This window comes from Prionailurus viverrinus, chromosome C2 (assembly GCF_022837055.1).
Source record: "Prionailurus viverrinus isolate Anna chromosome C2, UM_Priviv_1.0, whole genome shotgun sequence".
In the NCBI taxonomy this organism is placed as follows: domain Eukaryota; kingdom Metazoa; phylum Chordata; class Mammalia; order Carnivora; family Felidae; genus Prionailurus; species Prionailurus viverrinus.
In genome coordinates, this window is record NC_062569.1 from 66,304,197 (window position 1) to 66,330,635 (window position 26,439).

The 26,439-nt window shown below is 36.1% G+C and overlaps 1 protein-coding gene across 1 annotated transcript in view; it reads left to right on the plus strand.

Annotated features, from left to right (window-relative positions):
- NLGN1 (neuroligin 1) overlaps positions 1-26,439 on the plus strand; it is an 834,402-nt gene that overhangs the window by 148,887 nt on the left and 659,076 nt on the right. The window contains exons 2-3 of the mRNA XM_047875368.1: positions 24,844-25,652; positions 26,095-26,154. Coding sequence (XP_047731324.1) covers positions 25,160-25,652; positions 26,095-26,154 — 553 coding nt within the window. The 5' untranslated portion in view covers positions 24,844-25,159. The remainder of the gene's footprint in view (positions 1-24,843; positions 25,653-26,094; positions 26,155-26,439) is intronic.

A 26,439-nucleotide genomic window follows, 5' to 3' on the forward strand; every position in this document is an offset into this window, starting at 1 on the left:
CTGAAATCTTCGTGACACCATCAAATTGGAATCCCATATTCCAATTGGCACTCAAATTTGCCAATCTTGGCCTTTCATTTCCCATTGTTGTTAGTCACAGTAGTCTTTTACTTCCCTACTCTATTAATTTCATTTTCTGAAGAGATATTAGCAAGCTTATCCAATATAGAGAATAAATTTGTTTTCTTCATGTGCCAACTAGCTTCACACTTTGGTCCATTAAGTCATTCATTCACTAATCATTTGTACTCTGAGGGATCCAAAGATTAAGTTTCTATGTTGTCTGTAAAGTAAATCACCAGGGAGAGAAATGAGTTTGATTAATATTTTATCCTCAGTCTTTTCCTTTCCTCTACAACCCTCATCCTTTTACTTCTTGTTTTATTCTTCCTCCTTCATTGACTACCCTAAGCCATCACATCAGTTTGTACTTAAACACACTGAAAATGAACCTTCAGTTCTATATTAGTGTCTAATATCTCATTTTCAGTATAGATGGTGAAATATTAATTCAAAAGAGCTATTAACCATTTAGAATGAATGAATCAATTATCAATAGCTAACTAAGGGTTTGTGGTGGCTACTTGTTTTAAAGTTAACTCTCTTGTGGAATACTTTATACTATGTCCAGTTTGCAGGAGGTATTCCATAAGTGGTTGCTGAAAGAATATGTCAACATCTCCAAATTTTGGAAATGCTACATCTGCTCTTCCCCCTTATTCATTCTGTCATTGAAGGATATTAAATTGTCTCCTCTCTCTTTCTTTATTACAAAGCTGCTTCGGCTGTTGCTCAGGAATGCTGTTGTGAATGGTTGAAAATTGATTGATAATTTGTCCAGGTATCTTTACTGAGTTCAATGTGAGTTGAGTGGTATTAACTGCTAATCTAACTCACTTTTACTTCTAACATTGGGTTCTAAAAAATTCTTTCCTAATATTTGATATGATATCTTCCAGTTTTGTATGAATTATGAAAAATACTGTCTAATGATTTTGAAACAAGATTTCCAGTTCTTATATTTCATATCAACAAAGCCTCCCTGTTTGAATTCACATGTGTAATTTTAAATATTATGGAAGAATTATGTTATAGTTTGGTTTAGGGATACTCTGGTTTTGGTGGTTCCTAGTTAACTGGTCAGAATTGAACATCCATTGGTTGATTGCCTGTTTCATAGTTTCAGAGCCTGGTTATTCTATGTGAGATCAAAGGAAAATACAAAAAGGAGCTAGTTGAGGATTATATTTTCCTTGTACGTAACCACATTTTTGTCATTTAGGTGGTAGTTTTTGCTTGTCAGCTGGAAATTTTCATACCTATGGTAGAATAAATAAGCATTGATCCATTTCCACTTTCTAGAAATAGTAAGTACTTCAGATGTTTTTAAAAAAGCACATTATTAAATTCTAGACTCTCATACTAATTTTTCACTTCTACATTATATTTGTTCTAATTTAAAATATTCTAATACTGTCAAGTGTTCATGGAAATCATCCAGTTTAAATATTTCATTTTTAATGAAATAGTTAAGACATACAAACAATTTATATATAATATAAACACATGTGTACTCAAGATTTAGTCTGAGAAATGAAGCATGTAAAATTCAGCTGAAGTTCCCTGTGATGTCTTTCCAGTGTCATTAACCTCTATTCTTCCCAGAGATAACCTCTACCAAGAATTTCAGGTTTATCATTATCATGGATGTTTATATACTTTTGTCACATAAACATATGCTCAAATTATATATATATATATATATATATATATATGTATATATATATATGTATGTATATATAATTGTTTTTGCATGTTTTAAAACTTGATACATAAATGGTATCATCCCACAAGTATCTTTCTGCAGCCTACATTTATTGTGGCTGCTTCACATCTCATTTTTGAGAGGTATCCATGCTAACTCAAATAGCTATAGTGCATTTTTTTTTCTGCTTCAAGTATCACAGTATGTGACTATTCCATAATTACTTGTCCACTTATTTATCTAAAGGTGTTTAGATTTTTTTTCCTTTTCCTTTTTTTTTTTCTCCTTCAAGTAATTCTGCAATGGATATTTTCTGTACATGTGAAGAGAAATACACAGGAGTAAAGACTAAATTTTAGGAAATGAGAATCTTCAACTGTCTCTAAACTGCTCTCTGAAGTTGTCCTATTATAAACCTCCCATGGTTTCTCCACATTCTCATCCATCTTTCATATTGCTGGACTTACACATTTTTGCCAATTTCATACCTGTGAAATTATATCTCACCATTTTAGCTTCCATTTCACTGATAACTAGGGTATCTTTTTCAGATGTTTATTGGATATTGAAAATCCCCTTCTGTCAATTGACTGTTCATCTTCTTGGCTCATTTTTTCCTATCATATTTTTTTTCTTTGTAAGTTTGTAAGAAAGCTTTATGTACTAGAATACTAGTCCTTCTTTGGTTATATGCATAGCAAATTTCTTCTCTCAGTGTATGCCTTGGATTTTTTGATATACATACATCTTTAATTTTAATATATCAAAATTAATATTTTTCCTTTTGGACTTCCTTTTCGATGTCTTAATGTTTAATAAACACTTCTTGTCTACTCAAAATCACAAAGTTATTTCTCTTTAAAAGGTTTTAAGTTTTGCTCTGTATCTTTAGCCTTTATCCTACCTTAAATGCATATTTAGGTGTGAATTTGAAAGCTAGCATTATAATTTTTTCATTTGCCTAATCTATTGTCTGAATAATTCATTTTCCTTCACTATTCTCTAATGCCACCTGTTATTTATCAAGTTTCCATAAATTCAGGGATTTGTTTCTGAGCCCTCTGTTCTCTTCCATTGGACTAATTTCTATTCCTGAACCAAAGCTACATTGTCTCAATTACTGGCATTTTATATTAACTCATAAAAGTTTATATGGAAATTATCCATACCTTGTTCTTAATTGTATTGTATTGTATTGTATATAAAATCGTATTGACAAGCTTGACCCTTTAACCCTGCAAACACATTTTAAGATTCACTTTTCAAGTTCCATGAAAAATTATAGTGGGCTTTTAATAATAATTACATTAATTTTATAAATTAATTTACAATATTGAGTGTCCCATCTAGTAACAGATATGTTTGTTCATTTATTTTGGTTTACTCTTTAATTTTAATAGATAAGTTAGCCATGGGCCAAAAAGTGACTGCTCAAGGTCACATAGCCAATTAATAATAAAACCAGTAATAGAAGATCTCTTGACTCCTTAATAGCTCATATGCTAAAAAGACTTGATTATTTAGTTAGTTAAGAATGAAGATGGTGGAGTCCTTGCAGCCATTGCACCCACTCATGAAAGTGAATTAAACTTCCGAAGTTTACTAATCCTTGATAATCAGAGTGTAGTGAGAGGGCTTGTTAGAAATGCAGAATCTCATTCCTTCTCTGATGCTACCAAAACAGAATCCTCATTTTGAAAAGATTCCTGGGTCTTTGGTAGGCACAGTGAAGTTTGTGAAGTATTGCTTACCAAAATGGAGTCTTGAAATTGATTGCATCACTTTTTTCTCTAAAACCTGTCAAAAATGTTAGTAGTAATCTTGAGATCATTGAATTGCACAAGGTTCAGATAAACATTGAGAAGTAGTATATAATGACCCTTAGGTCTTGCTCTTTGACCATAGGCTTACAGCATCCATCATCTGCTCTGCTGAATGAATATCAAAAGTCCAAAATGAGAAGAGATTGTCTAAAAAAATATGTATCCATAATCATACTTTTAAAGAAAACAAAACGTTAAGGTTTTTTCCAAAGAGCAGCATCTCAGGAAGACTGAGGTTTCTTTAGGTATCTGTAGTTATTCAGGAAACAAATACATTTGCTTTGAAGTCACTAGCTGCTCCAAACTGGCATTTTAGCTACTAAATGCCATTGGGGAAAATTCTGTTGAAAAAAATATGCAATACTGGGCAGATAGACACACAGAAGATTCGGTCTTTAAAGTAAAACAAAGAAGAGAGATCAGACGATGTTTCAAGTAGTCATATACTATTCATGTTAATCTCGGTTCACCTTCTTCTTATTTAACTACTACAGCAGCCAGTTATCTAGTGGGGGGTGGGGGTTGGTGGCGGGGGGGGGGGGGGGGAGAGGTGAGGAGAAGGGATTTAAAAAAAAAAAAAAGTGAGATTCCCTGCAATATCACTTCGAGCCACTAGGGGTATCTTTGTACCATTTTTCATCCTGCACCGATTTGGAGTAGAAACCTATATTAGGGGAAAACCAGGGTCCTCGGCATTTTTTGCGAGCAGTGCACCCAGAATTCAAAAAGATTTTTTAAAAAGAAGAAGAAGGAAAGAAACCACAGTTCCTTCGGTCACCCGAACAGGGCTACGAAATCGCTCTACTGGACATCAGCGCCAGGGATTCATTTTTGAGGTCAATTTCCAATCGAGATAAATCTATTGGATTAGTAGGATTATCTGATTGCAGCCGAAAGAAGTAACGTTGTTTGATCATTTGTATTTCTTGCCTGATGGTCGGAATTACATGGAGGTGGCTTTGGGTCCCGAGGATTCTGGATCGTGGTTTCATCTGGAGAGAAAAAAGGATCAATCGACACGTTTTGGAAGTGTCCGTGGGTGAATAAAAAAAAGGGGGGGGGCGCGAAACTGGGGTTGCGGCTGCTTAAAGAAGAAAGATAAATAAAGGAAGCATCTTGAATTCTGAAACAAGAATTACCGGTGCTCAAGATTCAAAAAAAAAAAAAAAAAAGCGTCTAGAAGCTGATAAATACTTTGACCAATTCAGCTAAATTTGACGGCGAAGTGTTGTAGAAACTGTCTCCTTGAATGATTGGAAGGGGACTAGGGAAGGTTGAGGGGGCTCCCTCTGTGGATTTATCTTACTGAGGGTAAGTTTGGGGGTCTTTTGTTGGGAGGGGGCTGTCTGCCTGGGTTTGTGTGCCGCTGCGCGGTAGGTGCTGCGGACGCGGTGCCAGTGAAATGGGGAGAGAAGCGGGTATGGAATAAAGCCACGTCGCGCATCTCGGGGTGGATCGCTAGGGAGCTACCCAGATCGAGCTTAAAACCCTTATTTTGTGGCGTCGGAGGGGAAGCCAAACAACCCCCAAGCTCTCAACTTTGCGTTGAAAACCTCTCAGTTAGGAGATCCCTCTTGGATCCAGGGCTTTCCTCCTAGTGATACTTTAAAGAGAGGTAGCAGTGATGCCTTGGAAAACCTGCTTGTGCAGGAGGAAAACCCAAGTAGAAATCGCTGCTGCCTCAGCCTTGGCTTCGGCGGCTGGCTTGGCTTCTAGGGGAATTTTGCAGGGGGAATTGGCCCTTCTCCTATTATCTTCTTCTCCCTCCCTCCCTCCCTTTTTCCCTTTCCCCTCCCACCTCCCCGTTCTCTCAGCCGAACGCTAAAGGGTTACAGGGTCACTGCATCCTGTAGACACAGAGGTGGGTGACTGGCCTCACATGTTGTCTTGTAATTCACTTGCACGACTTTGCATAATACAGTCCGAGGTAACTTTCTTGGAGTTGGAAGAGTCCAGGAAGGCGTTGCAGCCTTTATGCCGAGGGCCCCGACTGGCGAGTGCGCCAGGCAGCCGGCTGCATTTCTGATGCATCCCTGCCCTGGCTGCTTCGCCACTCACTGGCTTTTCTTTCCAACTGAGCGGTGCGCGCGCGTTCCCAGACATTTTCTTGCAGCTGAATACATACAAGGATTTTTCCCCCGTTTTATTATCTTAATTTATTTTTTTAGCTCTCAAGAAAAGATCATCATTATTTGCAGAAGGAAAATCAATTTCAGCAGATATAATTAAAATTAATCACTCAAATGAGTGAATATTAATTGACTTCGGAAACTAAAAGTTGCTTTGGAATCCAGTAAAGCATATTATTCTGAACCAATTTTGGAACACACATAGGTTCAGAACAATAACATATAAAGAAGTAATTCATTTAAATATAGATAGATAGGTAGATAGATATAGATATGTTAAACAGGTTAGTGAATATCCCCCAGCCCTTTATACCTTCTGACATCTCAGCACTATAATTTTAGTTGGTTCTTCCTATTTAAGGCCAATTCACTAAATTTTAAACCTTCAGATATCCAAATACATTAGAATAAAATGAAGATAGGTAATTGTTAAAATATAAAATAATTTTTTTTTGTATAGTTTTATCTTTAAAGAAAAGCACCAAATATTTTTTCAGGGGTTTCTGTTTACAGGTTATGATATGAATGTGGATACCTTCATGGCTTTAGCACTGAAGCCTCTCCATTATGTGTGAACTCATGAAAGGCAACTCTTCACTGTCATCTGAAGCACTCATCATCCCACTACTTATTTCAGGAATCCCAAATACATCAGACATTCTGGTATTAAACGAGGAGTCTTGCCAAACTTTGTTCCTGGTCTTATGTGTGTCTATGTGTTTCTTAAATCTAAGTTCTGAAACAAGCACAATGCCATTCCCTTTTTCTTTTTTAAGATGAAATAGCAAAATATAAAACTTTGTCCCCCATGGATTCTATGGTGGTAAAGTTAAATATTTCCTATTTATGCAGATTTTGTGTAAGCTTGCCTAAAGGTGACAAAAATAGCAATATATATATATATATATATATATATATATATATATATATATAGTTTTTATAAGCCCAACTGTTAGTTTTAAGGAGATATCTGAGAGGCTAGATTTGCCTTTCTTTTACGCAGCTCTCAGTCACGTGGTTCATGTGCAGAGTGAGCTAGAAGAATGGATGTTCTGTGTATTGGTACATTCTAGACACTGATCGTAGCCACACAGTCCAATAATAGTTAACATATTTTTTCAAAGTTTAAATTAATAAAAAATACAGCCAGTATATAACATAATAAATGATGATAGTAAAGAAATAATGAAGGCTAAAGGGTGATGAACTGGAATTTTTCTTTTCAGTCTAGTAGAGAATGTAATGTTGATATAAAGGTAGATGGAGAATATGAAATGTGAGAAATAGGTTCTTTTAGAAGTTAATTTGTGTATTTCACAACCATTGAACTGGTGGTCATGGCACGTACCATGGTGCTGAAGCAGAAGACTCAACCTAAAGTGCCTTTGTCATGGCTGGACAATGTTTTTCTCTGTCAAGAGTAATCAATACCCTCTACTCTCTTGTTTTATTCCCTTTCATCAGTGAAAAAGAAAAGGGGGAAACTTTGGCCTACTCTTTGGTTTCTACAAGCAGTTCCTGCACCAAACTTCAGTACCTTTGCAGGTAGTGGGTCCACTTTGGAAGGTCAACAGTGATGGAAATAAAAATAAAATTGCATACACAAAATTTTTTAAAACTGTAGCCAATAAATAAAAGCAAGGTATCCAGTTACAGAAATACTCTCTACTAATAGAATAGATCACTGTAAGAACAATTAAAAAACCCGAGCATTCACTTAGAAAATTAATTACATTTTGCTCTACCTTATCCAAACACATATCTTGGGTTGTGATTGTTAAAAAGAACATGGTGGTCTTGATCAGCTGTTCCAATTTTGCTGAAGAATAACACAAACTGTGGCAGTTTGGGATGAAGGGATGGAAGCCTTCCAAAAAATTGGAGGCACAGAGACTGATATATGTGATAAGAAATAGCACTGGGTTGCCCAAAGCTTATGACTGTGGAAAAACTGATGCTGCATTCACTGGACAGCTTCACCTGTCCCTCAGAAGCCTCCCATGTGTTGTTCTAATTGACCTTACATTCAGTGGGAGTTAAGATATTTACTGCAGCTTCCTTCTGTGATTTTGAGATGATTAAATACAGTTAAATGCTATTCTATATTAATCGATTTTTGAGAAGAAAATTGCTATACACTCTTAATTGAAAGTAAAATGAAAAGGGAAATACTTCTTTAATGATTTGTTGAAATTTAACATATGACATCCAAAGATGCAAATATTCCATCTCTGGCTTTCTCAAGAAATGTAAAAACACAACAAAAGTTTCAGTTCATTTTAAATTTCAATGTTTTAATATCTCAAATTTGCAAATCCCAGAAAATTTTTAAAAAATAAAATAGCGAATATTCATGATGAATCTAGAGTGTCCTTCTTAATACCTTTTAAAAGGTAACTGAAAATATTTTGAGGTAGCTAACCTGTTAATCTTGTGGGGTAGCTACAATTCTCAACTGTTTCTAAGAAGAGTGATTCCTTAACAGTAACAAATTTGTTTTGGCTTTGTTTTTAATGGAATCACATTAACAATATAGAATATGTCTATGTTGTTATAAAAGGATATGAATTATTTCTGCCTTTAAATTACACCCCCCCCCCCCAAAAAAAAACCCACCTATTTGGTAGTAAACCTACACGAAAGTGAAAGACTGCCAACTCTAAGCTTAACTGAAGTTAGAGAAAACTAGTAAATCACTTCAGGCATTTGAAATTATTAGACATTAAACTTTTGGGGGATTTTATATGAATTCGTTTTATAACAGTCAGTACAATCTCTTCTGTGCCTATTTCCATTGCATGTAAGAGAAATTCTAGTCAATGGCAAAACGCTTTACTGCTGCCATTACTGCAGCCTTTATAGATCAGAGACATGTCAGCATGTTAGCTTTAGCAGTAATGCCTCTTTTGTGTGAAACCTTATGGGCCTTGCAGGCAGTCTCTCATCCTGACACTCATAAAACGTTCAAGTCCCCATATTTATTATTTAATTTTCTTCCTATATATAGCAACAGAACACTTCAATATATGAATGTGTAGCCAAAAAATGACAGGCAAGCGTGAATGGGACTAATGAGTTTTAATAATACACATATTAGGGACTGCTAAAGGAAGTTTAATTAAGAAAAACAAGTTGAGCATGAAATTCATTTTGGAACAAAAGCAAGTTAAGTTACTGCTACAGATGTAAAATCAGAAACCACAGTGATAACATCACCGGAAATAAAGGGTCCAGCCTGAGACTAGAGCTACTTAGTACAGTTGACATCTTAGGACCTGCCTTTAAGTTCATGAGCTTGGATTTGATGTATGAAATGGAAGAATATATACTTTTTTCACAGTGATTTCCCTTTTCTCTGGTTTCTGTAGGATTTTAGTTTAGTATTTTAACTACGTAGCCAGCCACACTTTTCAAACATAATACTAGTTCTCTTGAGTTGAGCCACACAGTAACCTTTTCTTTTTCTGTAGTCTTCTTCTCTAACACCACATATGCCTGCAATTAGAGGTATCTGATGAAGCCCATGCCATCCCTTTGGGTGTGCTGTAAGTGGTGCTTCAGTAAGAGAACTGCTTGTTTATCAATTTACCTGCATCTATAATTCTGTTTAATTTTTGGCATAATTTAGAAAATAAGACCTACTTATTTGTTTGCTTCCATATTTGTTTATTTGGTAATGCCAGTGGGGACAGATAGGGCAGCAGTTGGGGAGCAGATGGAATATTGGGCAAATATCTTCTTAGAATATGGTTTTCTTACATTTTGCCTATATCTAAATAACACAGTTATACTCTGGAAAGAGCGAAGATGTCAGGAAATGATATGAAGGTCTTGTATGTGTTCCTCAACAACTTCTCTTTTTGAAACACCTAACTGATATACTAATATTCTTTTGTATAGGTCTTTGGTATCACTTAATGTAATAGGAATTTTATCCTCCCTTAACACACCCAGTGAATGCTGCCTTTTAGGAGAAAAGAGATTAATTGTAACATTTTATTTTATTTTTTATTTTTATTTTTTTAACATTTATTTATTTTTGAGACAGAAAGAGACAGAGCATGAATGGGGGAGGGTCAGAGAGAGAGAGGGAGACACAGAATCCAAAACAGGCTCCAGGCTCTGAGCAGTCAGCACAGAGCCCGATGCGGGGCTTGAACTCACGGACTGTGAGATCATGACCTGAGCTGAAGTCAGCCGCTTAACCGACTGAGCCACCCAGGCGCCCCTAATTGTAACATTTTAAAGTGAATTGAAAATTCCTGCTGACTTTAAAAGAAAAGAGTTATGGTGAATACTTTCATACTGTAATATGGAATACTCACTTTGCTTGGAAGTTCAACAAGGTCCCTCATGAAATCAATGAATATTGTTTTGATAAAAACTAACTTGGGTTTGTCACTAGTATAAAATTTTCCTATAAGATAACCACTCCTCTTTTTTTTTTAATGTTTATTTATTTTTAAGAGAGAAAGAGAGAGTGCATGCGTGAATGTGCAAGCAGAGGAGGGGCAGAAAGAGAATCCTAAGCCGCATGGAATCAGACTCAGGGCTTGATCTCACAACAGTGAGATCATGAGCTGGGCCCAAATCAAGAGTCAGAACGCTTAACTGACTGAGCCACCCAGGTGCCCTGATAACCATTCCTCTTATGATAGAATTAACCAAGAAAATAATGATTGTAGCATATGACATTGACCAACAGTTGTCACAATATTCCCACACCTAAAAATAGTACTTGAGCCATTTAATAGTTAACCATAACACTACAAGGAATAAAGGTTCACTTCAGTAACCATCATGTTTCAAGTCAGTGCATCTGTCATTTTTAATTTAAATCTATATTACTTAGCTGTCTAAAACTTTACACACAAGTGACAGTGTTATCTATCCTTTTTCTTATGGGTAAAAAAGTCACTAGTTTTATTACCTCTTTAACAATGCCAAGTGTTCTAAATATGTATGGTGCTGTGAAGCTGATACCAAAAGTTCTCATTATTGAGAGCTGTGGTCTTCAAGTAGTAACTTCTGAGGAGTTATTGAATATACAAAGGCAAAATATATTACACACTGAAATAATATAGTAGTAACTGTATAACTTCTATGATGGCAAGGATTTTTGTCTGGTGTTTCAAAGCTTTACCTGGCACATTATTGGTGACCAATAAATATTTGTAAAGTGAATTAGGACACTGGGTTCTAGTCTTGAATGTTGACAACTAAATATGTAACCTCTTGCTTAATACATGGTCTCTTCATTTTTGCCATTTTTTTCCTTAACATAAATCAGTTGTTATTTGAATTGACAGATATTTTGAAGTTATATGCAAATTCCAAGGGTAGAAAGGAATATATTTAAAAGGACTGAATTTTAATCAAAGAAAAATAATAATTGAAACTTTGTAATGATTTTTTACATAGTTTTTAATTTTGATAAATTATTAAGACTTACAAGTATAATAGGATTATTTCTGGTTGTAATTTACCACAATACATTAGAGTTATTTTCTGCCATGAAGAAAATGTGGTCTCTCAAGGAACTTCGGAAGGACTAAAAATTAGTCAAACACTTACAAACACTTAGACCATAGACAATAAGATCTAAAATACAGTAAAGTTTGGTGTTTTGGTTATAATCTTAAACACTTTTTTTCATTTTTTAACACTTCATAATTCTAACCCCCCCATTCAATTTTATTAAAGTTGGTGAAATCATTTAATTGGTGAAATCATTTAAATGATGGATTCATTTAGCAACTTATGTTCCATGTATATGTTAAATTCTTGCAAATATCTATTCATTGATGTTTTGTTACACAAATGGCCCGTGAATAGAGCATTGTTTTTAATTTTGTTACTATCAGTACTAATAGAACTGTAATATGCAGGGAAAATAAAAGATGTGAATATCTGAAGATGATTGCAAGTGTAATATGCTTTCCCCTTTGGGGTACCGGTTGAGCTCTAAGCCAAGTCAGGAGTGGCAGGAAGCCATTATTGTTGTTTGGTGCCTTACGTGAAAGGAGTTGGTGGTCTTAGTCCAGTTCCTACTAGACAGTTACTCCTTAAACAATAGTCACTATAGTGTTTGCCAATTCCAGCAGAAGCCTGGGACTGAATGGGCACAAAGGTTTAACTACCCCCTCTCTGCTAATCATCCTCCAAGGGGTCAAGATTGACACAACCTGGCACAAGGCCATACTGAGAAACTTAGCACTGCTTCTGCCAAAGTTGTAGCTATTCTCTGGCAACAAGGGATTTTTTAAAGAGGACTTTAATTAAGCAGGGCACCAGGAATGGCAATTCTCCACTCTTCCCAGGCACAGCAGCTCACTAGAAACAAAAATAAGCTTAAACAGTGAATTGAGAATGTAGCAGTGCTCTTAGGTTGTGCTATCTTCTCTATAAAGATACCGGCAGCCGTAATTAAGTTGCATCTGGAAGCAACGACTTGTGACCCAAAAGTGGCCCCTTTCAGACAAAAGCATCAACTTAATATCAAGGGAAGTAATCAGCCCTACCTTGCTGGCTCTCTGAGCTCTTGAGTGATTGATTATTCATTTTCTTTTGGGGGATCACAGGGTCACCAATTGGTTTTAAAAATATGTCCTGCAGTGTTTTACATATACATTAAAAGTGTTACCCATGCTTTTTTTCCCTCAGCATCCTCTCTTATGAATTCCTGTCCCTCTCACCTTCTTCACCTTCTTGTTCATTCAGAAGTTGAGATTACTAAGTTAGATATTAAATTTAACAATTAATATTTGGAGATCTTATCTGAAAGTAGATTCAGAGTAAATAGAAAGCAAAGCTTATTATATACAATTAAATGTTAAACAGCCTGTTTTAGCCATCTCTGCAAAACAAAAACAAACAAGAAACTCTCTAATAGTTAGCTGTTAGTTGTAATGATGGCCATAGTAGAAATATTCAGATATGAATACAGAAGGAAGTGCTGTCATTTTGGTCTCTTTTTCTTTGTGTTGTCAGAAAAGCTATGGCCTTTCAGAATCCCATTTTTTGCCAAACAGCAGTGGAATTAGCTACTAGTCTACATGGGTCATCCATGCACATTCCTGCATGATGAGGAATTTTTGTTGTACGCTAATTTGTTTCTACCTCTTCTCTGTATTACCCTCTCTTTCTGTAACTCTAAAGTAATGCCTTCACAGAGGTCAGACATCACTGATGGATAAAATCTGAGGGTAGGGTTAATTGATGCCAAATAATATAATAAATGAATGGGTTTCTCTCAAAGACTATGGCCACCCTAATCATGTCATTATTGTGATTGTAATTCTTCTCATCATACTTGGGATAAGATCTTAAATTCCTAAAATGGCTTAGACTTTCTTGAATTGTCAGCTCCTCTCCAGCCCGATGCCCTACTCTGTTCTCAAATTACACTTACCTCTTTGTTCTTGCAAAGCCCCAGGCTTCACAGCATTTGGGCTTTCTCTTGCCTGTCTGTCCCCTGATCTTCACCTGCCAACTTCTACTCATCCTTCAAAACCCAGTTTATAGATCTCTTCTTCAGGAAGATCATCCATCCCACTCCAGACTGATTAAGTCTTCCCTTCAGAGCACCCTGCATTATCCTTCTTGGCAAAGCATTTATGACTAAATAGTTGTCTGTGTGATTGATTTACATAAAGTGTGTCTTTCCCATGGAATTTTAGTCTCCATGAGAATTAAATTAACACTATGCCTATTTTGCTCATGTGGGCTTCACCAATGGCTGACACTAAACAATATAAGAGAATGAAGAGGGAAGCTTTGTTTATAAATCACTGTAATTGAATGTACTACAGATTCAGTTACAAGAAAGGTAACAAGTGCTTTGAGAGTTGAGGGAAAGGAGTATTTTTGTGGCTGGAAGGATCTGGGAAGGAAGTACTGATATTTGAGCCAGGCTTTGGGGGATGCTAGCTGGGGTTCCTTCAGGCAAACACTGCTCAAGTGAGTACTTCCTAGACAGAAAGATGTTGGTGAACAGTTGGACCCAATTCACTGGATCCTGCTCCCCATGCTGTGCGCTGCCTTCCAGTAGTCTTGTTTTTCTTGCAAAGATACTTTGTTACCCGGTGTAACCTTGGCAACATACTCATGATTTTTTCCTTGCTAATCTTTAAAATATTTTGGTCGTAAAATTTGTTCTTTTATTATTGTCAAATTTTAGTTTGCCTTTTCTTCTTAATAATTGTTTCTCTCTGATATTTTCTCACATCACTGGAGAGCTTCATTTAGAGTGGAAGTAGCTCAAGGAGAAAGAAAACATAGAACTGCTTACATTTTCTTCAGAAGAGAGGGGGATGATATATAACTGAAAATTATTGAAGGCTGCCTACCTTTTTCTCTGAAAAAGAGGCTCTGGAAAAAATTGAGAAGGGGGCAGGGCTTATCTTTAGAGTGTATTAATTCTTCAGCCTTATCCCCTTTTATTTATTAGAACTCAGTATATTAATAAAACTGTGGTCTTGTTTTATTGAAAAATGTTTCAGTGGCTTTGTGTTCCTGATTTCCCATTTAATTATCAGTTACAAGGAGATGGTAACTATCTCTACTTCATCGTAATTAGAGACAATTAAATGAGATGATGCTGTTAGCTCACTGGCCCCAGTCTATGCTCAGTTGGAGCAAGCCATTAATCAAGTTATTAATTAATGGTGGTAATGGCAGAATATACTTGTTACTGCATTAGTTCTCAATAGCTCCATGGTAGTATGGCCACAATATGGACCATGGCATCTCTTGAAATTCTGCATGATCAAAATCTCAAATTTTGATATTCCCATCTCAGAGCAGACCTTTCATAATCCTTGGTTCTAATTATTTCTTACTTTTTCTCCTTGTACCCTTCAGGTACTACTTACCTTTCTACCTAGATATAATTTATTCAACACTGGAATTACCATTTCTCATAATCTTTGCTTCTTGAAATTCTAACATTCTTGACTTGCTTATCGCCAGTCCTAACTTTTTTCATTACTCTCTAGTCTATATTATGGAATGTTTCTGGAATAAGTCTCAATATCACAGTGCTTGGAACTGCTCTAAACTATGCCTATTAATTAACCCTGACAAGCTGATCAAGAGCCTTTTTATTTTCCTCCTAATAGTGTCTGGTGTGTTTCACTTTCTTCAAATGCTCAAACTGAACATATGACTTGATTGAGTTGGTCTCATTGGAGAACAAAGCAAAATGTCATGTATCATAAAAGTTCAGGTCATATTCTGTGGAGTTAGGCAGTCCCAAGCTTGTTTCTTGGGTCTGCCTTTTCCTAGCTTTGCCTTAAGAAAGTTACCTCATTTTCCTCATCTCAAATACCAGTACTTGGCTTATAAATTGGTTGTGAGGACTAAATGACATGAGACATGTAAATGGTTTGGATAAGGCTTGGTGAGTAATTGGTGATTTATAATATTAGTCAAGTTGCTGTCCTTTTCACATAAATGTGGTATATTAACCTATAGTTTAAACTGACCATAAAAATAAAACTGTTTCTTCTTTCTTTCCCACCATTTCATTCACTAAGGTAATGGTCTCCACATTTTTGTGATCATGCAATCCTGTGTTTATGATAACCAAACCAAAAAAGTATAAATATATACATACATTCCTACACAAATATCTTTGTGTATCAGATTGCAAGGCACACACAAAAATAAACATTAAAAGATGAGAAAGATAAAATTAGTATTTTTAAAATTTTATAAATGTTGATGCCTTCATTCTATCATTCATGAATATACCAAGCCACTGAGATCCTAAGGACACAGTTCAGTTAGTGAAATGGATATAAATCTGCATTCTTTTTTTTTTTTAACGTTTATTTATTTTTGAGACAGAGAGAGACAGAGCATGAACAGGGGAGGGTCAGAGAGAGAGGGAGACACAGAATCTGAAACAGGCTCCAGGCTCTGTGCGGTCAACACAGAGCCCAATGTGGGGCTCGAACTCACGGACCGCGAGATCATGACCTGAGCTGAAGTCGCATGCTCAACCGACTGAGCCACCCAGGCGCCCCTAAATCTGCATTCTGAGTTACTTTCTTGATTTTTTGAAAATGTTTGTCTAACTTATTATGGTATATGATTCGATAGCCATAGTTTTGAGTCTTGCAATATAGTTGAAGAGCTTGTATCAGAACTAGAAGTTTCATATCTGCTTGTTTCTTGTTCTTATGATTGTGTTACTAATATTTCCTTTAACATATATTTATCTTGCGAGAAAAACTTAATTCAGTAGTTCTTTTTTGTGACGGTTGTTTTGATTACAACATGATGAAAAAAAGTATAAATCTACTTATCTAGTGATGTTAACTCTAATATATCATTGTGTGTTGGAAAGAAACAATAACAGCAAAATTGTCACTGCTGGGAATCCTACCATGTTCTAGACTGTACACCTTCCCAAGAATATCTCAAGTGCTATACATGCCATGCAACCATGTGGAGACACTGGTATTAAACCATATATTCATATTAGCAAAGCTTAATTTCTCTATCTTCAAGCTTTATATAAAAATTATGATACATAGTTCAACGATTACCTTCCTTCTCTCATCTGGTCATCTTGTAGTAGGGTATGAGCACAGTGCTTTGGAGATCCCTGCTCCACAGTACTGCCAGTTTAATTTTCTTCTGAATAAATTTGATAATACTCTTCCCCTGCAAGGAATATTTAATGACTTTTTATCATCCTGTGAATAAAATCCAAACTCTTTAGCCTTTTATTAAAGGGCTCGCTTGATTTGGCTGTAACCTGCCTTTCCAGTCTCATTCAGTACTGAACCTCATTTACTCTGTGTTCTTGCCAAACTAAACTGTGCCCTCCTCAAACACTGCTGCTTCTTTCCTTTCTGTCATAGGTCAGGTTTCCCAGGGGGGAACAAAAAAGACTCTGAGATGGGGATTTACCTGCAGGAAATTTACTAGGGCACACCGCTGGGAAAAACACATGGGAGGGAGTGAAGGAATCATAGTCAACTCCTCCTTCTGTCCCTTTCCACACAGTAGGGAGCTTTTGGGCCAGGATAGCCCCTCAGAGTTGGTCTGCATTGAGGCAAAAAGGCCAGGCCTTACACTGATGTGGACCAGTCACTGGAATGTGAGCTGTTTCCAGGAAGACTGAGCACTGCAGTGTCCACTACATATTCTTTCCATGTTTCTAGAATGTGCCCCCTTCCTGGAATCTCTTCCATGACCATCAATATTTGTTCAAATCTCTTTCCTAATCTATTAACTAGAGGTAGACCTGTCTTTTCCTTTAAAGCCTAACAGAATTTTGTGCAATTGCATTCATTTGTTTATTCATCCTATTTCTAAGTACTTACCGTGTGAATTAATTACACATTAGTTACTTTAAGTGTTCAGGTACTGAAAGGACTCATGGGATTCAAACAGTTTATACTCCTTGGACAGCTTTGTTACACGCAAATAGTACCAGAGAGCAACAACAGGGGAAGGATATGCATTGAATGGGGTCTGGACATCTCAGATGCAGCCTTCCTTGTTTTCCCACTGCTGGGTCACGCAGGATACTCCTTGTCTCCAAATTTTGAGCCACCTCCAGCATGTATGTGAAACATCTTGCTATAGGAATCCTAAAATCTGCTGGTGGTCAGATTAGATTCTCTTACAGCGAGCTGGCTACAATAAGCACATTCCAGTTACATGGGTGGCGTCGGCTGGCTGAGAACACTGTACTCCACTAAAACCAGTTATTATTAAATGCAATTATTATTAAATTATTAGTAGTAAATCCAATTCTTAAAACCAATGATTATTACTAGTTATTAGTAGTGACAGGCTGGTGACAGGCTGATAATTTCTGACCTCAAAATGACTCATAGACCCATAGTTATAAAATATTATTTATCTTTAGTTAATACAGTCAGTCATCATTATTCGTGGACCTGTGTTTTCAAATTTGCCTATTCACTAAAATTTATTTGTAACCCCAAAGTCAATACTCACAGGTACGCAGCCATTCACAGAGCAGCAAACACTTTGCATCTTCCTATAAGCATAGTTTCCAGCTGAGGTTATACAAGGGTATCTTCTCCCTCCTTGTCTCAGCTGTCACACTGAAATGAATGGAGGACAGAAATGATAGACATAGTGCTGTGTGGTGCAAGAAGCTCCAGTGTTGGGGCCAGATGAAGGGGCTTTGAATCTCAACTCTGGCACCTGTTAGTGGAATGGCCTCAGACAAGTCACTTAACATTTTTGAACCCTGTTTTCTCTTTTGTAAAATAAAGAAAATAAAATCTACTAGGATGAACTGTTTTTAGGGTTGAAGATTATAATTTACAACTGTGTGAATGATTTATAAATATTTAATTTGAAATTGAGATTATGATTTATAACTATGTGAGTAATTTATAGCTATTTCCCTAGGAGCATGGATCCATGTTTCTTAACTTGACGTTTGCAGTGACTTTATGGAACATAACTACAGTGAATAATAACAATCAATTGTATAGCATTGAGCAGACTCCACGCCACTCTGGTGATAAGCATTCAGTCGGTCCATATGAGCTGAGGTTTTACCCATGTCTGCATTATATAAAGGATTGTCAACATAGAGTTTATGATGGATATGAAGATACTATTTAAAAACAACAAAATCCTTGCCCTTGAATAAGAAATTCAGTAGCGGGAGGAGGGGAGAGTTGGGTTCAACAATAAAACAAATTAAAAACAGAGCAAGGTAGAAAATAAATAGGTCATATTTTTAAAAGAGACATATAAGACTATGTAAAGTTATCAATCAGAAACTTTTTGCTGGGTTCCATATCTCATTAGAGTCATTTTTTTTTAATGTGACTTATTCCTTTACACTATTATAGCTACTTGAGAGCAAAGATGCAATTGTACTTGTCTTTAAATTCTCATAACATTTAGCACAATAGCTTATATATTATAGATACACAATAAATGTTTATTGAATGAGTGGAAGATTGGATGAATGATTATCCAATGTTTCAAGAAGTTCTCTCTATTCTCTCCAGTGTCATCTCTTTGATCTGGGTTACTCAGGAACAAACTAGTTCCACCAGTTATGATGAATTAATGCAAGTGAGATAATATATTTCCATTTATGATGCCTTTTAAAATGTTATTTAAAATGTTATTTATTTTAAAATGTTATAATTCAGTGGAATTACTCATACTTTAACCCAAAGGGAAGAATTTTTTTAGCTAGTGTCTGCACTAACTGCAAAGTCCAATGGAGCTAGTCCTATATGAATTAATGGACTCATCTACTTGCCTGGCCTGCTGAATAAGGCTTGCTGATCTTATTATTTTAACATATTTATTATAAAATATTTCAAACACATAGAAAAATACAGAGAATTGCATAACAAAGATGTATAGGTGTGTGTGTGTATATATCACCTAATGCTATCAAATGTTAGATTTGTAAAACTTATTGTAGTCAATTAATTATGGTCTTTTAAGACCTCACCACAGGTTATCAATCTTAATGCCAATTAATTAATTAATAATGTTAATTATTAACCATTAGACTAATTTCATATGCTTTCCTCCTAAACCCAGGGATGACAAATATTCTGTTACTACATATTTATGTAATCTGTGAATAATATATAGTTTTGCTCTGCATATTTTATACTTTATTTGAATAACATTTTACTTTGTCTCATCTGCAGTTTGCTTGTTTAAAACTTCTGAGATTTATCTAAGTTGACATATTTAGGTCCAGGTCCTTTATTTCACTGATGTATAGAATTCTAATTTATGCATATATCATAATTCATTTATCAATATCTATTAATGGACATTTAGGCTATTAGGCTACAAGGTTGTAATTTTTTTGTTACCCATTATTATTTTAGCATAATCTTAGGGTAAACACATACGAATAACTGATCACTGCAATAGATGTAAAAAAAAAAGTTAAAAAAAGTAAAATAGAAGAAATCTAGCAAAATAAAATCGAAATTTCCAGTAAGAACAGGGTAATCCATTTAAATTTCTGTTCCTATGAAATTGTCAGAGTATTTACCTAAACTCTGTCCTTCTGGAGGAACATAAAACACTTTTACAATTCAATTTTAAGTGTACTAGGATCAATTTTTTAAAAAGTGTTAATTGTGAAGTGAGAGTGTTATCAGGTGCAGTGATCAAGAGGGCAGCTTTTAAATCAGATTCCACTGCGTTCCTGGATCTGCTATTGATTAGCTGAGAGACCTCGGTCAGGGTATTTAACCTCTTGAAGTCTCAGTCCCTCTGAGTAAAAAGGGGATAACTGTTGAACTTATGTTATAGGGTTATTGTAAATGAGATGTAAATGCATAAAAGCTAAGGGTTTGGCATATATAAAAGCTAAGAAAGCACCAATAAATAGGAAAAAAAGTCTGCCAAGAAATTTGAGAGTCTTTATATTTAGTAATCTATACATGTATGTGCACACACACACACAAATTTACACACATATTTAAAATTTCATTAACTTAAGTAAGCCATATTTTTAGGTTAGACTCGGACAACTGTTATTAATATAACACCAACTTCTAAAAAAATCTTTGGGGTCAATACCATAATTCTCCATACAGGTAAGCCCTTGTAAAATGGGACATTTTTGTAACCTCAGTAACAAAATGTTGTTAGAATTTGAAAATTAACCCTGGTGTACAGAAATCTAATCCTTCACAACTTGTGTTAAAGTATCACATCAGTGGTAAACAGGACCCCTTTATTTTTAACACAGTTAAGGGCTTGTGAATACAAAAATGAGTGTTCTTTGTTAATAATGAAATAATTACTTTATAATATTAATAAGGTAACAAGTGTATGAAGAACTTTTGGAAATCACTGTACTTGGAAATAAGGCCGAATAAAAAATGGTGATGGAGATTTTTAACGTGCCACCCAGTTTCTGTATTTTGGGTGTTGATATGGTGCTTTTTATTTGGGATTTTTCTTGTTTCTTGAGATAAGCCTGGATTGCAATGTATTTTCCTCTCAGGGCTGCTTTCGCTGCATCCCAAAGCATTTGGATTGTTGTATTTCCATTTTCATTGGTTTCCATGTGTTTTTTAATTTCTTCCCTAATTGCCTGGTTGATCCATTCATTCTTTAGTAGGATGTTCTTTAACCTCCATGCTTTTGGAGGTTTTCCAGACTTTTTCCCATGGTTGATTTCAAGTTTCATTGCATTGTGATCCGAAAGTGTGCATGGTAAGATCTCAATTCTTTTATACTTATTAAGGGTTGTTTCGTGACCCAGTATGTGAGCTATCTTGGAGAATGTTCCATGTGCACTCGAGAAGAAAGTATATTCTTTGCTTTGGGATGCAGAGTTCTAAATATATCTGTCAAGTCCATCTGCTCCAATGTATCATTCAGGGCCCTTGTTTCTTTATTGATTCTCTGTCTAGATGATCTATCCATTGTTGTAAGTGGAGTGTTAAAGTCCCCTGCAATTACCACATTCTTATCAATAAGGTTGCTTATGTTTGTGATTAATTGTTTTATATATTTGGGTGCTTCTGAATTCGGTGCATAGACATTTATAATTGTTAGCTCTTCCTGATGGATAGACCCTGTAATTATTATATAATGCCCTTCTTCATCTCTTGTTACAACCTTTAATTTAAAGTCTAGTTTGTCTGATATAAGTATGGCTACTCCAGCTTTCTTTTGACTTCCTATAGCATGATAGATAGTTCTCCATCCCTTCACTTGCAATCTGAAGGTGTCCTCAGGTCTAAAATGGGTCTCTTGTAGACAGAAAATAGATGGGTCTTGTTTTTTTTATCCATTCTGATACCCTGTGTCTTTTGGTTGGAACATTTAGTCCATTTACATTCAGTGTTATTATTGAAAGATATGGGTTTAGAGTCATTATGTTATCTATAGATTTCATGCTTGTAGTGGTATCTCTGGTCCTTTGTGGTCCTTGCAACATTTCATAAGAGTCCCCCTTAGGATCTATTGTAGGGCTCATTTAGTGACGATAAATTCCTTCAGTTGTTGTTTGTTTGAGAAAACCTTTACTTCTCCTTCTATTTTGAATGACAGACTTGCTGGGTAAAGGATTCTTGGCTGCATATTTTTCCTGTTCATCACATTGAAGATTTCCTCCCATTCCTTTCTGGCCTGCCAAGTTTCAGTAGATAGGTCTACTACTACCCTTATGTATCTACCTTTGTATGTTAAGGCCCATTTATCCCTAGCTGCTTTCAGAATTCTCTCTTTATCCTTGTATTTTGCCAGTTTCACTATGATATATTGTGCAGAAGATCAATTCAAGTTACGCCTGAAGGGAGTCCTCTGTGCCTCTTGGATTTCAATGCCTGTTTCCTTCCACAGATCAGGGAAGTTCTCAGCTATGATTTGTTCAAGTACCCCTTCAGCCCCTTTCTCTCTCTCTTCTTCTGGTATACCTATGATACGGATATTGTTCCATTAACTTCTCTAATTCTCCTCTCATACTCCTGGATTTTGTTTTCTCTCTCTTTTTCTTAGCTTCCTCTTTTTCCATAATTTTTTAAAACAATTTTTCTTTAATGTTTATTTTTTAGGGAGAGAGAGGGGGTGGGCAGATTGTGAGTAGGGGAGAGGCAGAGAGGGAGGGAGACATGGAATCGGAAGCGGGCTCCAGGCTCTGAGCTGTCAGCACAGAGCCCAATGCCTGAATTGGCTCAAACTCACAAACTCACAAACTGCAAGATCATGACCTGAGCCGAAGTCAAACACTTAACCTACTGAGCCACCCAGACGCTCCCATAATCTCATCTTGTAATTCACCTATTCTCTCCTCTGCCTCTTCAGTCCGTACTGTGGCAGCCTGCATTTTACTTTGCACGTCATTTATAGCATTTTTAAATTCATCATGACTATTTTTTAGTCCCTTGATCTCTGTAGCAATAGATTCCCTGCTGTCCTCTCTATGCTGTTTTCAAGCCCAGCAATTAATTTTATGAATATTATTCTAAATTCTTGTTCAGTTATATTGCTTAAATCGGTTTTGATCAATTTGTTAGCTGTTGCTACTTCCTGGAATTTCTTTTGAAGAGAATTCTTCCATTTCGTCATTTTGGCTAGCTTTCTGTCCCTTATGTGTCTTAAAAGCTTGTTGCGTGCTCTGCACCCGCGAGCACTACTATATTAAAGGAGGGTCATACACTGTCCAGGGCCTGGCCCTTAAGGAGGTGTTTTTCTGGAGATTGTTACTTGCTCTCTGTTGTTGTGACTTTGGTTATTTTATTACCCTACTCGTAGTGATATTTTGGACCCTCCACCAGGTGTACTTTGATTTGTTCCTTGGAGGAGCCCTGTGTGGCAGGGCAAATTTTCTTTACCAAATATTTCCTTGTCTCATCTTCCTGTGATCTGCCTTCTTACCTTTTGAAGCACCCACACCCTCTCTCCCTTTCCTTAGCTCAGGATGGCATATAAGGCTCAATTGCTTGGTGTCTTTTTGGAGTCTCATATCTTTGTGGGGCTCCTGGACGTAATTACAATGGCTTTTCTACCATTAACTTGACGGACTATTGTGTTTCATCTGTTGATACGGTGCTTTTTACCACCAAATGTGACTAGGAAAGACTCAGCCATGCTGTGGCTCACCACGATTCTGCACAAAAATAAACACTGTGTACTCTTAATAGAAATGGGTTCGTGTAGCTAAATCTTCAGTATGTGCTCGAGTTTTGAGACAGGAATGGGATGGGTCTAAGCCTGCCTTTTGTATGTTAATGAGCTTTCACAGCAAAGGTTTATGAATTAACACAGACGGAAGTACTCTTGAAGAAAGACATTTATCTCCTTATTGCCTTCTGTGATGGATTGTTCAGAGCTAAAGGAACACTAGGCCTGAACCAAATCTCCCACTGCCCTATATAGTTTGTACAATCTCCTTTTCGGTAACACAAAGTCAGGGCAGCCTCACTGCCAGACCAGCACTTCTTTGGGAATCTTCTCATAATATGACAGGATAGAACCATTTGTAATACAAATCAACACTATTATTTTCAAAGTAAGCACTTTAAAAGGTTGCTTGAACAAGAAAAGATGAATTTGCCGAGTTGTATGCTATCTTGCAGTTAAAGTAAGATTACGCTGTGAATTGCACTGCACTGAGTGTTACATTTTATCCTGATGTGTTTTAAGTTGAATTAGGTAAACAGTGTTAGATGTTCTGTTAGTGTTAATATGCAAGATGTGGTGATTAGGTATGATTGTTTCACAGAACTACTACACTTTATTTTTTATTGTTCCTTTGATCTCTGATAGGTAGTGAAAACAAAACTTGTAACTTACAATACATTGACTTTGATGCAGAAATTAATTTTCACTTTGAGAATTTACTGATTTTTAAAATATTATAGCTAGATTGTAAAAAAAAAAACTAAAAACACTTTAGTCCTCAAAAAGATGCCAATTTCTGTTTCTTTTTCAAATTTGTCTGAAGCCATTTTATCTTTAAAATTTTTGAAACTTAATTTAAGGTGAGTGACCTATACCCAATGATTTGGTGCAAACTTTTGAGAAAAATCAAGGAGGTTGAGCTTATAAGGTAGTTGCACTTAAATGATCACAGTTGAACTAGTGTTAGTTTTCTTGCTCTAACATTAACTTTGTTTTTTCTATGTAGCATAATATTGGGGATCACCTTTTTGTTTGTTTGCTTTTAAATATATATAATCACTCTTATAGTTTGTTTACATTCCACTAATTCCCTACCAATAATTTTCAAAAGGTTTTCTGCTATTTCATTCTAATTTTTAGTGTGTTTGCTGATTACTTCTGTAGTTCCTTGATGTGATTGAAGACCATCAATAAAGGGGAAATTTTACATATAGCCTTTAGTATTTTTTTTAAAAAGTGTACTGTGAAATGCTCCTGAAATTGCATATTTTGAAAAGGCCCGCTTCCACTTAAATGTGTGTAAGTCAGCAGGCAAGTTTTTCAAGAATCTAATAATCAGTTATTTCCCCTTTCACCTCACATCAAACCATAATTTTCCTATGGTAGTATTTAACTTAACTGACTCTAGCCGCTATTTATGTATTTCTGTAGCTTGTAAAACACCTAGTTATTGCTCTATTTCAGCTTGTTCATCCTAATGATTTATTTTCATTTTCTTTAGGATGCAGATCTGCTAACTGGATTTGATTTGTAAGAGGGCAATCTACAGTCAATGGCCACTCTTGTCACATTGCTACTATGGAAAACAGAATGGTCAATAGGATATGGTCTGATAAATAGTGATGATTGAAGATGCTACTTCAATACGTGTGAAATCAATGGGAGATACTGGATGCATAAAGAGCTTTCTAGCTTTTCTTGACAAGCTTGCCTTGAAGAAGTTGGAGGTGTGTTCTACCATTATCCAGTCTTTCTAAAGCGGATACAAATACCTTTGCCTCACTGTAACCAGACAACTACACAACTAATGTGGGACCATGGCACTGCCCAGATGCATGTGGCCAAATTATGTGTGGAGAGCAGTAATGGCCGGCTTGGTACACAGGGGATTGGGTGCCTCATTGACTCTCTGTGTGTTGGGATGTTTACTTCAGGCTGCCCATGTGCTTTCACAAAAATTGGATGATGCAGACCCACTGGTCACTACCAACTTCGGCAAGATAAGAGGGATGAAGAAAGAACTCAATAATGAAATTTTGGGGCCTGTTATTCAGTTTCTTGGGGTTCCATATGCAGCCCCACCAACAGGGGAACATCGTTTTCAGCCTCCAGAACCACCATCTCCCTGGTCAGATATCAGGAATGCAACTCAGTTTGCTCCTGTGTGTCCCCAGAATATCATTGATGGCAGATTGCCAGAAGTCATGCTTCCTGTGTGGTTTACTAATAACTTGGATGTGGTTTCATCATATGTGCAAGACCAGAGTGAAGACTGCCTATATTTAAACATATACGTTCCGACTGAGGATGGTGAGTTTACTGCAGGAAAAACAGGGAGATAAATTTATATTTTCTTTTCTATTCTAAGTTCTAACAATATTGATTCATGTGTACTGGTAGCATGCATGGCTTTTCCTGTTGGCATGTAGACATATTTTACATGCTTGCATGCTGCTCTTTTTGTTTATGTGTGTTAATGTTTCTGTTCTTATTTTTTCCTGTGCCTACTCATTTTCTTTCCTCCACAGCACGTATATTTAGGTAGAAATGGGTTCCTAATTTCCATTTCCTACCGAATGACTTCTGAGAAGATGCATCAACATTTCTCCATTGCATGTGCAGGCTCAACGAATTGGGGATCTTTCGCACTCAGTAAATGCAGGAGCGTATTAAGTTAGATAGTGGTGTTGCATGTTCCGGCGGTCTGTGATGGAGCGCCATGTTATTTTCTAGTCTTCTATTCATTTTTCAGTAAAAAGAATATCCAAGGAATGTGCCAGAAAGCCCGGCAAGAAAATATGTAGAAAAGGAGGTATGTATAAAAGTGGAAATAAAAAAATGGGGGAAAAAGCTTACAGAGGAAGAAGATATTCTCCCTAAGGATGATTTGCTGAGCTGAGAAGTAAATGGTTAGGTGATATTTGGAATTTAATGAAGGCATGTCAAGGAATAGAAAGATGATTAAGGAGAGCTGTAGTTGAGTGGATAATATTGACAAAGCTCATTGGTGGTGCCTGATGTTTTGGTGCTGGTAGCATCAATAGGAGTTGAATCTCTGCTTTGAGTTTGTGTTCAGAGGACAAGATATGTTTAGGCT